Consider the following 15,061-nt stretch of genomic DNA (forward strand, 5'->3'; position numbering starts at 1 on the left):
CCTGTGTGCAATTTTCCCCATCTGTTGAAAGACTAACAACAAACAGCAAACTATTACTTTAAAAGATCCTCACAGTTCTTTTCAACATATCCTTTAATGAATAACACATTTCTTTGCATGTAACAAAAAACTGCATCTGATTCTGTTACCTTTTTAGTTGGTAATTTGGAAGGGTGTTATTACCAATAGGCTGCACGATGTACAGTAATAAACTTTTCTCATCGACTTTTCTCATCCATATATGCATACATTTACATAAATGTATCACATTTGCGCAAAATTAGTTAGATTACAACACATCTGTTAAAAAAAAACAAAAAAACACTATCATTCCTGTTTTACATTCAGACACTGTGACAATGCCATTTGATCCATTAGCAGAGTGCACTCCTGCTAAAACCTGATGAATAGAGTGATAATTGAAATTGTATCCCACAGCTGAGTGCCCAATGCACTTGCTCATGTGCTGTTGACATATATATGCAACAGGGAATTTTCCCACGTCTGTCTTATTAGAGTAGAGAAATTAAAACGGATATAACCAGCCCTCTGAAACAAGCACGTCTACTGAGCTAGTGATCAGCCAGAATTGGGAATTGGAACAGATGCTGAATACCAAACAGATTCATTTAGTTGCATATAAAACAACCAAATTGACTTTAAAATGTTCAGTCATTTATTTATTTTTTGGACGAGCTTAACCAGCAAAATTAAATACTAGCAAAATGCCAGCTGAGCCCAGTATAGAGCAGGACTGGCTACAGCTGCAATTTCTAATAGGGAGTGTCCAGCTATATTTCAGACGCTACAGCAGCTTGCTATAGATATAATGAACGATAGATATTTCATTGAAATATGGGATAATATATGGGATAATTTGTGAATGAAATTAATGTAGAATAAAGATTGCACATAGAGAATCGATTCAGTAAACTAAAATAAATAATACATAATATATAGTTGCCACACATACACAATAACTCCAGCAGCAGGGTATATGTTTCTTGTATAGGATAGTGCGTTAATCTTAATTGCATACATACTGAACATTCCTGTTTACTGCAATTGTTGTGAAGCATATTTCCTGTCAATGGAATTATCAGTTATGCACATGTACTATGCAATTTGCATGCATTTACTGTGGATCATACAGAGCTTGTATATATAATATATAGAATAATGTTAATTGATCAATGCATTAGTCAACTGAAAAGGTTTAACATTTTGCTTTCATAAGGCAGACTTTATCTGCTCTACAACATCTCTTCCCCTAGCAACAACCGCTTCCACAGCGCCCCTGCAACCCTGTAAAAAAAGGCATCGATGTGTCCTACGCCTGTACTCAGGGCGCCTGCGCGAAGAAAATTGCCTGTGAGTCAGCGCGAACTGCAAATGTGAGCGGGATATAGAAACATAAACAGCAGTACAGAAGGTAAAAGCAGTTCGGGTAGGGGGGGTTATTGTAAATAATTTCCTACGTTCTTGTTGTAGCAAAACACGATTGAAAGTCGTTATTTTATTGTTAAAGACACATATTTTAAACGCAAAAGCATTTAGGAATCCATACACGTGGTGCTGGCCTGGAATGTTACAATATTTTTTGCAGTGCAATACCTGACTTATCCCAGGAGACAGTATTGGCACTGTATTTTGCGTATATGAAATCTGTTTACCGATGTAATAAGTTATTTATCCACAGCAGGCTTTAGCATATTTAATTTGTAATTATTTCAGATGATGTGAGTTTTGCGTGCAGTGTGCAACAACATGACTTCATGACCCTTAATATGATGTCACTAGTGTTACAGCGCTTTACAGTTTAATACTTTATGATAAATGACGTGAAATGTAGATCAACGCAGCTGCACGAGAAGTAGAAACGTCACTACGCTGCATATTGTAACCATCTAGTGCTGGGCAACGTTTTTGTGTACTGCTACAAAAAAACATGTATGTGCCTTTTTTGAGCAATTATTGCCATGTTAATTAGTTAAAATAGCTTGACAATGTCATTTGCAGCGAGTTGCCTAGAAAATGGGCTAAATCACATAAATGTGAACTATATTTGTATCCATTTTATCTTTAAGGAAAAGGATATGCCGACCATCGAGCTCAATGGCATCACCGTGGACTTTCCATTTACTCCATATCAATGCCAAGAAGATTATATGTCCAAAGTGATTACGTGTCTACAGAATGTAAGTTCAGAGATGTTTTATGATGGTATTAGTGTGTGCATTTTTAAAATGACTGTACCATTTAAAGCAGGGGTGGCCAATCACGGTCCTGAAGAGGTTTTCCACTCCTGGTCTTTGTTCCAACCTTATGCTAAATTGTTTAGTTGAAACAGTTTATCGACCATCCAGAGCCTGAAGTGGTTCATTATCTTATTATACCTGTTCATGCTGAAGAGGAATGGGCCTCCAGGACCGTGATTGGACACCCCTACCTTGGGGTGTTCTATACAGAGTGATTATAGGTGGTTTGAGCTGCTGCCACAATTTGAAGGATCTCGAATGTGGTGGCGAAAATGTTGCATTCTCCTGCTGTCTGATATTATCAAGGCAAGGCAACACATGCTTGCCATATTAGGCAGGCATATCATTAAATCACATTCATAGGCTTTTTTTCACCACTGCAACAGAAACTGGCCTTGTGCATTTATAAACACTGACCAGTATATACTGTACTGGTCAACACAATTCACACACATATTGAAGAGAGGCAGGAGGCAGTGATCTGTAAAATGTTGTCAAGTGCACGTTTCATGAATATCTGTTGATCGGTCAGCTAAAAAGACTAGACTCAAACACAGCTGTTAGCATTTTTGTGTAGTAGAAACAGCAATGGGGAAAGTGGAGTTCGCTGTCCGAGTTCAGCTCTGAATCAGTGATTGTGTGTTTCAAACGAGAAGACATTCTCAGACATGTGTATATTTTGAATTTAGTGAGATATAAACTGTTTACTGCAGTTTGCATTCATAAAACCTCTACTGACAGTCATACAACATATTTTATGGAGTAGCTTGCAGGTTAGGTTGTCAAAGATAGTCAAACCCACTAAAGTTATTAAATGCTCACACAGAAATTCCGTAAAATGACAATGAAATGACATCTTTGGATTCCTCACTTGTATCACTGAAATGGTGATGTTTACTCTTAACCCTCAAATGAAACATACAACAACAAGAAAGCAATGTTAACTCTCAAAGCACAGTACTCGACAGAGCATCCATTTTAACAATCAAATAAACACTGAAGCAGTTCAGGGTTAATCGTGATATTCGTTGAGCTGCATTGTGGTCAGTGAGACATCTGTTATGAACACTCCTCCCAGGCACTTGTCATTTAACACATTCGTTTAACCTTTTCAGTGCCTTTGACGAACGGTCGTGGCTTTTCACTTCTCTCCTAGTGTCAGTGAGTGACGAGCGGACTGTTCCAGAGTGTTCCTTTTAGAACAGGGGTGTCAAACTCCAGTCCTCGAGGGGCTTTCTGGTTTTCTTTCCAACTTACACTCTCAACTTAATTGATGTAGTTATTTGTTCAACTGGACATATTTAATATGTTTTCAAGGTTTTTTATAGTGGATGATTTAAAAAATGTACTTGACTCGAGGTACACTGCCTATGAAACACTTTGAGGCCTGGAGAGAGGTGTTGAATTTTGTCCAGTTAATCAAATAATTAGACCAGTTATGCAACAGAGAGCTCGGGTGGAACGAATGCTAGAAGACACTACGGCCCTCCAGGAGCTGAGTTTGACAGCCCTGTCTTAGATAAATAATCCACTGTGTGTTTGTAAAATGCTTTTAATAGAATGATGGAAAAGAAATATTTTTACTGTGGAAAAGCAGGAACAGACATGTTCTATTTGCGTGGCAGTCAAAAGGTATGTTAAGTGTGTATGTCATGCATTACCTTGTATTTGGGACTGAGAAGAATAAAGGCCCAGGCCTGCAGTACAGTACTGCATAATTCCAGTATGGCACTGTAAGTCAGGGCTGTTACTAGAAGCTTACGGTATTTGCCCAGGCAGTGCTTTTTCTTTACCACCTCTATCCATGTATGTGCATCTGGGTATTGGTATTAATTCTTGTTTTCAATAAAAACAGCAGGAGGACCGCATTAGAGAAGAACATAGATTGCCCTTTGCCCTGTGTCTTTATCTCTGTAGAAAGTAAATGGGGTGCTTGAGAGCCCCACAGGCACGGGGAAGACCCTGTGTCTGCTGTGTTCCACGCTGGCCTGGAGAGATCATTTTAAAGACACCATTTCTGCAAGGAAGATATCCGAAATGGGCGGGGCGGAGCTCTTTCCTGACAGACCGATGTCATCATGGGGCAACTCTGCCACAGACGGAGAAACATCAGGTATCTTAGTCACCCTTTGAGGAAGGGTCCGTTGTCCATATTGTACTGCTGTAGCTTTTCGAATAAAAAGCACGCAGTACTAAAATTATTTTTTTCTTTCTTATTTTTCAGTTTTTAATTATTAATTATTAAAGCATCCTTCCTTCATAAGGACTTTATGGGAACACTTACAAACCTCTGAATATCCATAAAGTAACTGCTGTTACTCCTGCTTTCGACCCATGGTTTGTGATCTGAGTTGAGTCAGTGCATTTCAGGAATTGTGTCATAGTCCGTATGCTTCAAGTAGGCTTTTTGAGATTTTAATTGAAATAGTACTGCAGTAAACTCATGCTATGCAAATCTTTCTGTGCTGTACTGTATTTATATTTACACATTATTTCTAAACCAACCCTCTTAAGCAACGGGTTCAGTATATTAAACTGAGTCATAATCTGTGAGGGAGGGAGTGAAAATTGATAAGCATCTCATCAGGCATAAATAGATTTTTAGCAATACAGTGAAGTCTTCTATTACAATTTCAAACACAGGTCAATTCAGCAAGAGTAGTTATTTTGTGAGTTGGAATTAAGCATTAATAATACTGTCAAGCTATTACCAAAACCTATTGTTTTGTTTGTTTTTATCATGTATTGATTGACATGTTTATTTTAAATGCAGTATCATAGTTTCTGCTGCATTTTAATTTCTGCTGACCCATTTGACATAGCGATAGTGTGTTTCTGTTTGCTGTAAAGGCGTGTGGGCGCTACAGGCCTCTGCAGTCCATTCTGCACTGTGCAGCAGGCTCTGGCACTGTTCCTGTCTCTGCTCCATGCAGGGGGAGAGCCCGGAGATAGATGGGTGGGGTTTTTCAAACTGGCTGTGGTGGGGGAGTGCTTTGGCTAATTATATTCACATGGGTGTAACTGTCAATCACTTGCCCAGTGATTTAATAAGGGATAGGAGCTTTCAAATGCATCACTGGCATACAGTTATGGTGGCCTGAAAGAATCATTATTTAAAATGCCTGGAGGCAATTTTATTTAAATGGCTCGGTTCAAGTATTTTTTTTTTTTTTTTATTGATGCTGGGAAATGCAAATAACTTATTAAGATATAGCCTGCACCTAGTGGCTAAGACATTATCCTCAATGCATAAAGGGCCGTTGTGGGAAAAATACAGTAAGGTTATTCCATGAAAGTGAAATGTTTGCTGAATTCGATAAGGCATCAACATCATCAGACTAATGGCATTCCTCAGACATTTTGATTTTAAAACTTTTAATGGCAGATAAAATAAAGGGTAAAAAATCTTTTAACCGAAAGCAACATAAGCCAGTAATAAAACTAGTTCCCTCAAGTCAACACAGATGCCCTCTCTCATTTCCAGTGATAAGGTGGGTGGCACTGAGCTAATGCATTACTACAGTATCTCTGCCACGTAGTCCGTCTCATTTTTAGTTTTCCTTTATTGGATTTCAAAACAGTGTGATTAATATTTATATGAATGTATGCTTATTAAAATGCTCAGGGAGAACATGTTGTACTAATACTGCAGGTTCTTGAAAACTATACCAGTGTAGGCATGATGAATTGTATTGGTGCTTATTACATGTCTAGCCTTGCTGCTGCTTCCATTGTTTCAAAGGAGATCAAAAAAGGCCTTCATTTTTGTCTCTTTGTCTGCCTCACTACCTCAAATCCTGCTTTTATGTAACCCCTGACATTTCCAGTACCTCATTTTATTTGTACGTGAACAATGGTTTCTAAGGACCAAGGGTGAATCGAAGTATTTACAGTCAATTACCATGGAGACATTTTTACAAGAAGTCATCTGTCACAGTGCAGTGTCTGGAGCTGTAGATTAGCGGAGTGTGTGTAAAATGGCCAGCCTCTGTGGGAAGGTGTGGGGAGATGGAAGCTAAACCTGTGGTGTTCAAACCTATAAACCAGAAGGTTTAAAGCTGCACTTTCCACACTATAATTTAAAAGTTTACACTGAATATGATTGTGATTTTTTTTTTTTTTATGTACTGATAACATTTTATAACTTTTATAGAAGGAAATCTCTTAATATATATATATATATAATATATATTATAATCTATATATATTATATATATTAATATATCGTATATAATATAGATATATATATATGATATATATATATGTATAGATAAACCTTTTTGGAAGTACAACCTTCATGTGTTCTAAAAAAAAAAAACAAAATAAAAGTTACACTGCAGCAGGAAACTTTTTGTTTTTTCAAGAATTCTTGAACCTTATTGTACACCCTAAAAAAATATTTTAATGTTGTAATTATGTGATCCATAATTGTGTGTGCTCTGCTGGTATCATTGCATACATACCTGTCCTCTAATAGGAACTTTCAAATGACCACCATCAACTTCTGTGAACATGTACCAGTGTCAAAGTGGCAACTAGAGCTTTCTCCAGCATCCTGGCTGTTATGAAGAACACAGCTGCTGTTAGAATGTTAATGCATTGGTTGGATGATGATGCCTAATTAAAAATAAATTCCTATCTAATGTTTTAATTAATTTATTTTATTTATTTTTAAATGTTGCAGATTTCAGTCATTTCTGGTTACTATATTATGATGTCTGGTATAATTTACAGCATTACTTAGCATTATAATTCATTAAACCAATTATGCTTTCTTTTTATTTAGCGTATTACACAGATATCCCGAAGATAATATATGCCTCCAGGACACATTCACAACTTTCTCATGTCATTAATGAGTTAAAGAACACCTCTTACAGGTAAAGTATTTCTTGAGGTAAAGGTGGTGTCTCAGCTGAAATTGATATCAGTGCCCATTGACTGATAAGAGGCTAGGGCTTAGCCTGCTATAGAGGCAAATAACTGACATAAGCCCGGTTCGCATGGGACTAAAAATCACCACATGTGGGTTCAGTGAAATTTAGTCCTGTGCGAATTGTGCATTTCTTTTTATCACAGATAATTTCTCTCTGTTCTCCTGTTTTTTTTTTTTTTTTTTTTTTTTTACAGGACCTTCTGTTAAATCTCAGACTCAATCGTTCTGTGTCTCTTTAATCCCTTGCGAGTCGACTGTGTCAGTGTCTCTGTCAGAGTTGATACAGCATTTCCAGGGTATTCGCCTCAAAGCAATGTCAGCCTTCACAACAAACCATAATACAATATTAAAATTGGTACATTCTGTCCTGAGATTCTGCAGTTCAGTAAGACACCACGAGTGTGCATAACCAAACTGGGGAGGGACGAAAATACAAACATAATTGCTGACTTAAAAAAAAAAAGATGTTTTGAACGATGTATTTGAATATATGCATGGAAATGCATATCACTCAAGGGACAAAATGGTTATTCTAGCCTTTGGAAAAGAAGGTACAATGAAATTAGATGTTTACACCCGGTTCATTGCTTGTAAATCATGCACAAAAGCACCACCTCTGGCCAGAACATTGCATTTCATTTTGAATTTACTAACTTTCCTTGATGAAAACTAACCCTCGTCTGGTTGGTTCCAAGACGTCCTGTGCCTTTGACCAACTCTGAGGGCACCTGGTTTTTATTTTTTTAGAATCATGCCATAGGTTGTAAGAGCTATTCTGGGTAAATGACTGAATGCATAAGATGGGAGAAGTAGTCAAACAAACGCTCACAAATATAACCCCTAAATTAACAGTCTTACTGTAATGAAAGTTAGTTCTCAAATCTGCTACTGCAGTATTTTGTATCTGTGTTTCCTTGTTGTTCTGCAACAGGCCTAAGATGTGTGTGCTGGGATCAAGAGAGCAGCTTTGTATCAACCCTGAGGTGAAGAAACAGACGAGTAACCACATGAAGGTAACAAAGCTACAAAATAGATACATACTACTATGGCCAAACGTTTTGCATCATCTGGTAGAATGAACTAATTTAGCTTCATTTGAAAATGAAAACTGCTGAATAATGTTACATTAACATTGAATTATATACCGCTTTGTAGTTTCAATTTGTACTTAACAATATACTAACAAAAATTGAAAAATGTGACATATTAAAATCTAACATGAAATACTGTACTACTTTTATATCTTCTGGAAGACAGTATCATTTTGTAGTTTCTTTGATTACATGATAAGTAAAATATTTAAATTAGTTAAAAGAGTGCTACCAATGCTTTGAAATCCACCTCAAGAGTTTTATCAATAAGACATGAAGTGATCAGGTACCACTAAGCAATAAAGAACGAAAACATCTTCAGCACAAGACAGAAAGGGGCGGGCAGTGTTAATGTTGCTTGTTAAGAAAATATTTTTTTTAATATTGTCCATCGCTCATTTTAAGAAGCAGTCCAATCATTTGCACTGAAGCCGTCGGGAAAAGTACACACTATTTCAAGTTCTTTCGTCTTGTAGTTTATAAGCAGTTCAATGGCAGGCAAAACGCTTTCAGTTGTTCAAGTATCAAACCCACCCCAGTAGTGTTTACTGCAATTACCTTGTGTGAGTGAGAACCTGCTGACTGCTCCTAAAACCAACACTAAGTCCGTGATTGGCTTCTCAAGTATAGTATAGTACAGTGCTAGTACTGATGGTTCCTATTGGTAGCGAATGTTGTCTCAATCATAATGATGTTAAGTGATTCTGTCTGGGTACTATAGGTATGCCAACAGAATGCGATTGCTGTAAATACTTCTTTAATGTGGGTGTCAATAACCAATTGACTAGATAAAGATGCAGTTTAAAAGTAAAACATGTAAATGCATTTCCTTTATTTTTCCAGATCCACTTGTGCAGAGCGAAGTTGGCGTCTCACTCCTGCCAATACTATAACAATATTGACGGTACAGTGAAAGTGTTGCTGAAAAGAGCTAACATGAGCAATGCAACAACGATGAGGTTAAAGTGTGTCTAGTTTACAAAGATTGTTCAAGGGATCTAAAAGTGGTATTTATATACCAGAATGGGAAATACCAACACATGGATTCTTCAGGTAGATATGCTGGACAGATAGTCATACTATGCAGTACATGTAGACTTTAATACAGGTTTCACTGTATTTGGTCACTTTTAAAGGTTGCCTGTATACTCTAGGTGTTATCGTTTACTTCCTGTCAAACTGCAGCTAGCTGTCTTTAAAAAAGAAGGGACTAGGGCAGATATCACAGGAGTCTTTCTGCAGCTGTGGTAATGCTCCCCAGTGTTTTTAAAAGCAATTTATGTGCTTCGATTGCTGCAGATTAAATGGACACACTCATTCCCTTATAAATATTGCATGGTTTGGCTTTGGGCAAGCAGAGAGCTAAAGCGAGAGAGAGGCCGAGAATATTTTGAAAAGGATGAGGACTGGGTGTATTTGGATGCACTGTTTCTATGGAAAAGATCTTGCCTAGCAAAGAGAACATGATGATGCAGAGGTGGAAACATTAGGTATAACACCACCTTCCCATCTAGAAAGCAAGCACGCATGAAATGAAAAACACATCGAAAAACACAACAGAAATAGATGGATGTTGAAAAAAATGCCCGCTGAACAATAAAGACACTGTTTTATAGCTACCAAAGTAGTGTTTTGTGCTGAATCAAGCAGTTATCATAAACTGGCTGAAACTGCTGTCCAGTGGGAGTACAGTGTTTCGTTTTCCAATCTTTGTAAGATTGTGTACCCATCATGATGAGTGTCTCTTATCTAAAGTATTTTTCTTCAGGCCTGGTGAATGTATAAACCTGTGTTCATGTAATTCAATACACAGATCGGGGGGGGGGGGGGGGGGGGTGGTGAATCAGACATTTGGCTGATTTCAGAATATATTTGGTTTCTGTGTAATTCTGTTAAGTGTTTCAGTTTCCCCTAATGTCTGAATTATACAATTTGGTGTTACATCTGTTAATGTACTGTTGACAGTATACTGTAGCACCCCAAAACATGTCTTGCCAAGCATTTCAAATGGTAATGCTAGTGGATACACGTACACCCTGAAGACATCTCAGACTTAAAGCAGCAGTACAGTATAGGGGCTAAGCTGGCACACTTTGTGTATTTACTCTTTATTTTTTTCCAGAAAAAAGCACAGAGAAAGACCTTGTGAACACAATTTTGGACGTGGAAGATTTAGTGAAAAATGGCAACAAGCACAGGTACATTTTCTTATTATTTTCAAGGTGAGCTTAATTTTTTTGAAGTTATGGTATAGGGAAAAGTATGAAGGAAAGCTTTAAGGCTGTATATTTGATCTTTGAAGAAAAACACACAGAATATTAATGTAAGATGCCACAAGCAATCAAAAGCCCTTGAATTTTGAAAAAGGAAAACCTGCTGAAGATGTGCAGCTTAAATAAAATCACCTGCAGCAGCCTATTTGCTATGAGTGAGAAATGTGCGTAATGACCACAAAAAAAAAGATATTTACTGTACTTTGAAAAGAGAAATAACACTGTGCAGTGGCACTGATAGTGAGTGAGTGGTATGTTTTTACTTTGTGATTGCAGGAGGAGCTAGGAGATCATAAGAGTCTGTCTTCTATTACCTTTTAGTCATTGTGCAAAATAAACAAAACAGGACCAAACGTATAATGGCATCTTTAGTAGCATTAAGCTCACATTTTGTTTCTGTGTGTGTTCTGAGGGAAAAAAAAAAATAATAATTTTTTTACAATGCAACCCGTAAGTCTTGTTTTAAGATGACACTTTGCAAGCGAGCAAGTATTCCCGTCGAACGGTAAATTGGATGCAGCAGGCAGGCTGTCCATGGTATGAAGCTGATATAGTTGAGACAACAAGATATGTCTCACAGTGGCTTCTGATAAGTCATCCATAGTAATGAGCTTTAATGGGAACAGAATTTCAAAATGGGCAAGTGAAGTGCTTTTTTCAATGTACCGTAGAATCCCCCTGTAATTCAGTCCTATAGCTCCAAGATGTTGCTATTGTTGAGCAATTATTCAACAATCATTCATTATGTCAGAACACTGTAAATGGCTACTGACCTTCGTTTAACCCTTACATCTCTGAATACGTATAACAGGATTTTTTCAATATTATTTCAGAGAACTTGAAATTTGTGTAAATACGTTATTTATAGGTTTTAACTTACCAGTGCACTTTTATGCAAATCATTTTGAAGAAAAAAAAAGTTACATTCTCTTGATATCTGGATGTCATCGGGCACAAATATATATTTCGTCAACAGAATAGAAGATGTATATTATATAGATTTCCTGTTTATGGCAACGATCCCAGAACAGTACAAATATTATAACCATTTATTGGAATCTAGGCATTTGATAGATTCTGTAACATACATAAGCAGTGTTTGTTTATTTCTTTTTTTCTTTGCTTTGTTTTAGTGGTTTTGTTTTGTTCTTTAAATATAATGTAAAAAAAAAAAAAAAAAAAAAAAAGCCCATAAGTGTTACGTATGTTTGCATGAAAAAAAACATTAAAATAAATAAATAAATAAATAATTCTCAGTTGTGCAGTATATTTTGCTATTAAACTTAAGCATCGTCAGTTTTGTTAACCCGGTCTTCTTTCGTGGATTGACGTTGCTCTGTGAAAATGTGTCCATATGAAGAAACACTTCTTTCACCATCCACAGAATTGGTAACAGTTGAGAAATATATTTTAGCCTTTCTTGCTAAGTTGGGCACTACCGTTTGCATATAGTTGGTATCCCTCCAGTTCTGTTTAAGTGTAACTCTTATGCCAGTGCTCAGCTGTATTTATTAATTATGCAACTTTACTATAAGTTTGAATTCCAACGTTACAGCTTTCAAAATAAGTTATGCCCATCAGTGTGCAGCACACCAGGTGGCTATTTCTGCGTGTGGTTGTGCAAAGAAATGCTTTTTGAGTTAGTTGGTGCATCTATTTGTTTTAAAACAAGTCTCGATTGTAAGTGTTTTCTTCTTTTAAACCCATCAGTTTCTAGAATGGCAATAATTGTCCCTTGTAATTAAGGGATGTTTTCTAATTAGTCAGAATTTTATGGGTTGATTACTTAATTATTCTTCTGATCAGTTAAGCTGGAGTGGTTACACAGACATCTTGAGGTTTAGGATTGAATTGCAGGTTAAAAAAAACAAGTTGTGAAAAATGCAGTGCCCAATTATTGGGTATCTAAAATACTAAACATTACATACAGCAATCTGGATGTATTATTTTTGATGATTGTGTGTTATGATGAATATTCATTAGAATGTAACTAATACATGTATGATGAAGTTTGTAGTTTTGCATTGACAATATGCAGCACTTTATGCTTTAGGACAATTATTCTATGTGGCAGGTACAGTAATTTCAGTATGAAATTCACATGGGCTAGCACAATGCAGCACCATTCTCTGCTCATGTTTTTGTAAACTTTTTGACAAAAGCCTGGCAGATGAATTCATAACGGACACATTTTTTTAATTTAATTTTTTTAATTTTGTTTTGTTTTTGGCTATATTAAAATATTTCTTTAAAAAAAAAAAAAAAAAAAAAAATTGCAGTGAAAAAAAAAAAAAAATCTAAAAATCTTTGCAATTTTCCAGAGTTTGCCCATACTATTTGTCTCGGTCAATGAAGCAGCAAGCAGACATTATCTTCATGCCCTATAACTATCTGCTAGATCTAAAGGTAATTTATATATTTTATGATCTATTTTATGAATATATCCTCTCTTTATTGCATTGTATGTCTGTGAGCTATGTATTTCTACCTAGTTATATGGGGCTTCATCCAAAACATTGCAACAATTCCCCAGTGATAACAATCACTTATGCCTATAGATTTTTAAATGGCTTTCGTTTTTAAAAGGTAGCTTTTGCTGTTTTGTTTTGCTTATAATTTTGCTGCCCCTAATGAAGCAGACATCCTAGTAAAGGGGGATGTAATTATCTTGCTCTAACAGAGCTGTTAATCCTTCTAATGTTTCCATTTCCAGTGTTGTTATTTGGTTGGGGTATCAAAGTTCAGATTTAATTCCTGATGGACAGCTGTATCTTTCTCTATGTGGATTTGTTTTAATAAAACAAATAATGTGTTGTTATTCCAGAGTCGAAGAGTGCACAACATAGAGCTAAATGGAGCTGTCATCATTTTTGATGAAGCCCACAATGTGGTAAGCAGTTTCGACAAAAAGTTTTTTGGTGGTGATTTTGTTTGTAATTTAAATAAAAGTATGTTTTAATTTATGTAACTGAAAGAAATGTGTTACAATAGGAAATTCAGTGGTTCAGTTATTACTAAGATAATAGTCACATGTTTTATATGTTGACTGCAATGAAAACTGTTACAGCAGGTGAGTAGTATCCCATACTATTGCTGCTATTTAAAATGGAACTGCTTTCCTCTGGGCATTCCCAAACCTCTGGATGTGGTGAAAGCACTATTGATATGTCTTGCATCGATTTATTGAGTATGAGAATTAGAATGACAATGTAGAGAATGAAAACAATAGTACAGTAGCTATATATATAGTGTATATATATATATATATACACACACACATACACGCACTTGCACACGCACACACACACACACACAGTGCCTCTCAAAAGTATTCACCCCCCTTGGACTTTTCCACATTTTATTGTGTTACAACATGGATTCAGAATGGGTTTCATTAGGAGTTTTTGCCACTGATCAACACAAAAAAGTCCATAATGTCAAAGTGAAAAATAAAATCTACAAATTGTTCTAAATTAATTACAAATATAAAACAGAAAATAATTGATTGCATAAGTATTCACCCCCTTGAGTCAGTATTTGGTAGAGGCACCTTTGGCAGCAATTACAGCCATGAGTCTATTTGGATAAGTCTCTACCAGCTTTGCACATCTGGATACTGCAGTTTTTGCCCATTCTTCTTTGCAAAATTGCTCAAGCGCCATCAAGTTGGATGGGGACTTTTGGTGAACAGCAATTTTCAACTCTTGTTAATTAAATCCATTTTGATTCCATGTTGTAACACAATAAAATGTTGAAAAGTCCAAGGGGGGGTGAATACTCCTGAGAGCTGTGTGTGTGTATATATATATATATATATATATATATATATATATATATATATATATATACACACACACACACACACACACACACACACACAGAGCTCTGGAAAAAATTGAGATCACTGCAAAATTATCAGTTTCTCTGGCTTTACAATTTATAGGTATGTGTTTGGGTAAAATGAACATTTTTGTTTTATTCTATGAACTACTGACAACATTTCTCCCAAATTCCAGATAAAAATATTGTCATTTAGAGCATTTATTTGCAGAAAATGACAACTGGTCAAAATAACAAAAAAGTTACAATACTAATGTACAAAACACAATACTAATGTTTTAACTTAGGAAGAGTTCAGAAATCAATATTTGGTGGAATAACCCTGATTTTCTAGTACAGATATACATACGTCTTGGCGTGCTCTCCACCAGTCTTTCACATTGATGTTGGGTGACTTTATGCCACTCCTGGCGCAAAAATTCAAGCAGCTCGGCTTTGTTTGATGGCTTGTGACCATCCATCTTCCTCTTGATCACATTCCAGAGGTTTTCAATGGGGTTCAGGTCTGGAGATTGGGCTGGCCATGACAGGGTCTTGATCTGGTGGTCCTCCATCCACACCTTGATTGACCTGGCTGTGTGGCATGGAGCATTGTCCTGCTGGAAAAACCAATCCTCAGAGTTGGGGAACATTGTCAGAGCAGAAGGAAGCAAGTTTTCTTCC

The 15,061-nt window shown here is 36.4% G+C and overlaps 1 protein-coding gene across 1 annotated transcript in view; it reads left to right on the top strand.

The window, feature by feature from the left end:
- The first annotated feature begins 1,360 nt into the window (after positions 1-1,360).
- The window catches only part of LOC121320167 (regulator of telomere elongation helicase 1-like), a 47,494-nt gene continuing 33,793 nt past the window's right edge, over positions 1,361-15,061 (top strand). Inside the window, exons 1-9 of the mRNA XM_041258424.1 lie at positions 1,361-1,432; positions 2,088-2,198; positions 4,176-4,371; positions 7,045-7,138; positions 8,126-8,207; positions 9,129-9,189; positions 10,408-10,483; positions 12,880-12,964; positions 13,383-13,448. Coding sequence (XP_041114358.1) covers positions 2,097-2,198; positions 4,176-4,371; positions 7,045-7,138; positions 8,126-8,207; positions 9,129-9,189; positions 10,408-10,483; positions 12,880-12,964; positions 13,383-13,448 — 762 coding nt within the window. The 5' untranslated portion in view covers positions 1,361-1,432; positions 2,088-2,096. The remainder of the gene's footprint in view (positions 1,433-2,087; positions 2,199-4,175; positions 4,372-7,044; positions 7,139-8,125; positions 8,208-9,128; positions 9,190-10,407; positions 10,484-12,879; positions 12,965-13,382; positions 13,449-15,061) is intronic.

The sequence above is a fragment of the Polyodon spathula genome, chromosome 8 (genome assembly GCF_017654505.1).
Source record: "Polyodon spathula isolate WHYD16114869_AA chromosome 8, ASM1765450v1, whole genome shotgun sequence".
In the NCBI taxonomy this organism is placed as follows: domain Eukaryota; kingdom Metazoa; phylum Chordata; class Actinopteri; order Acipenseriformes; family Polyodontidae; genus Polyodon; species Polyodon spathula.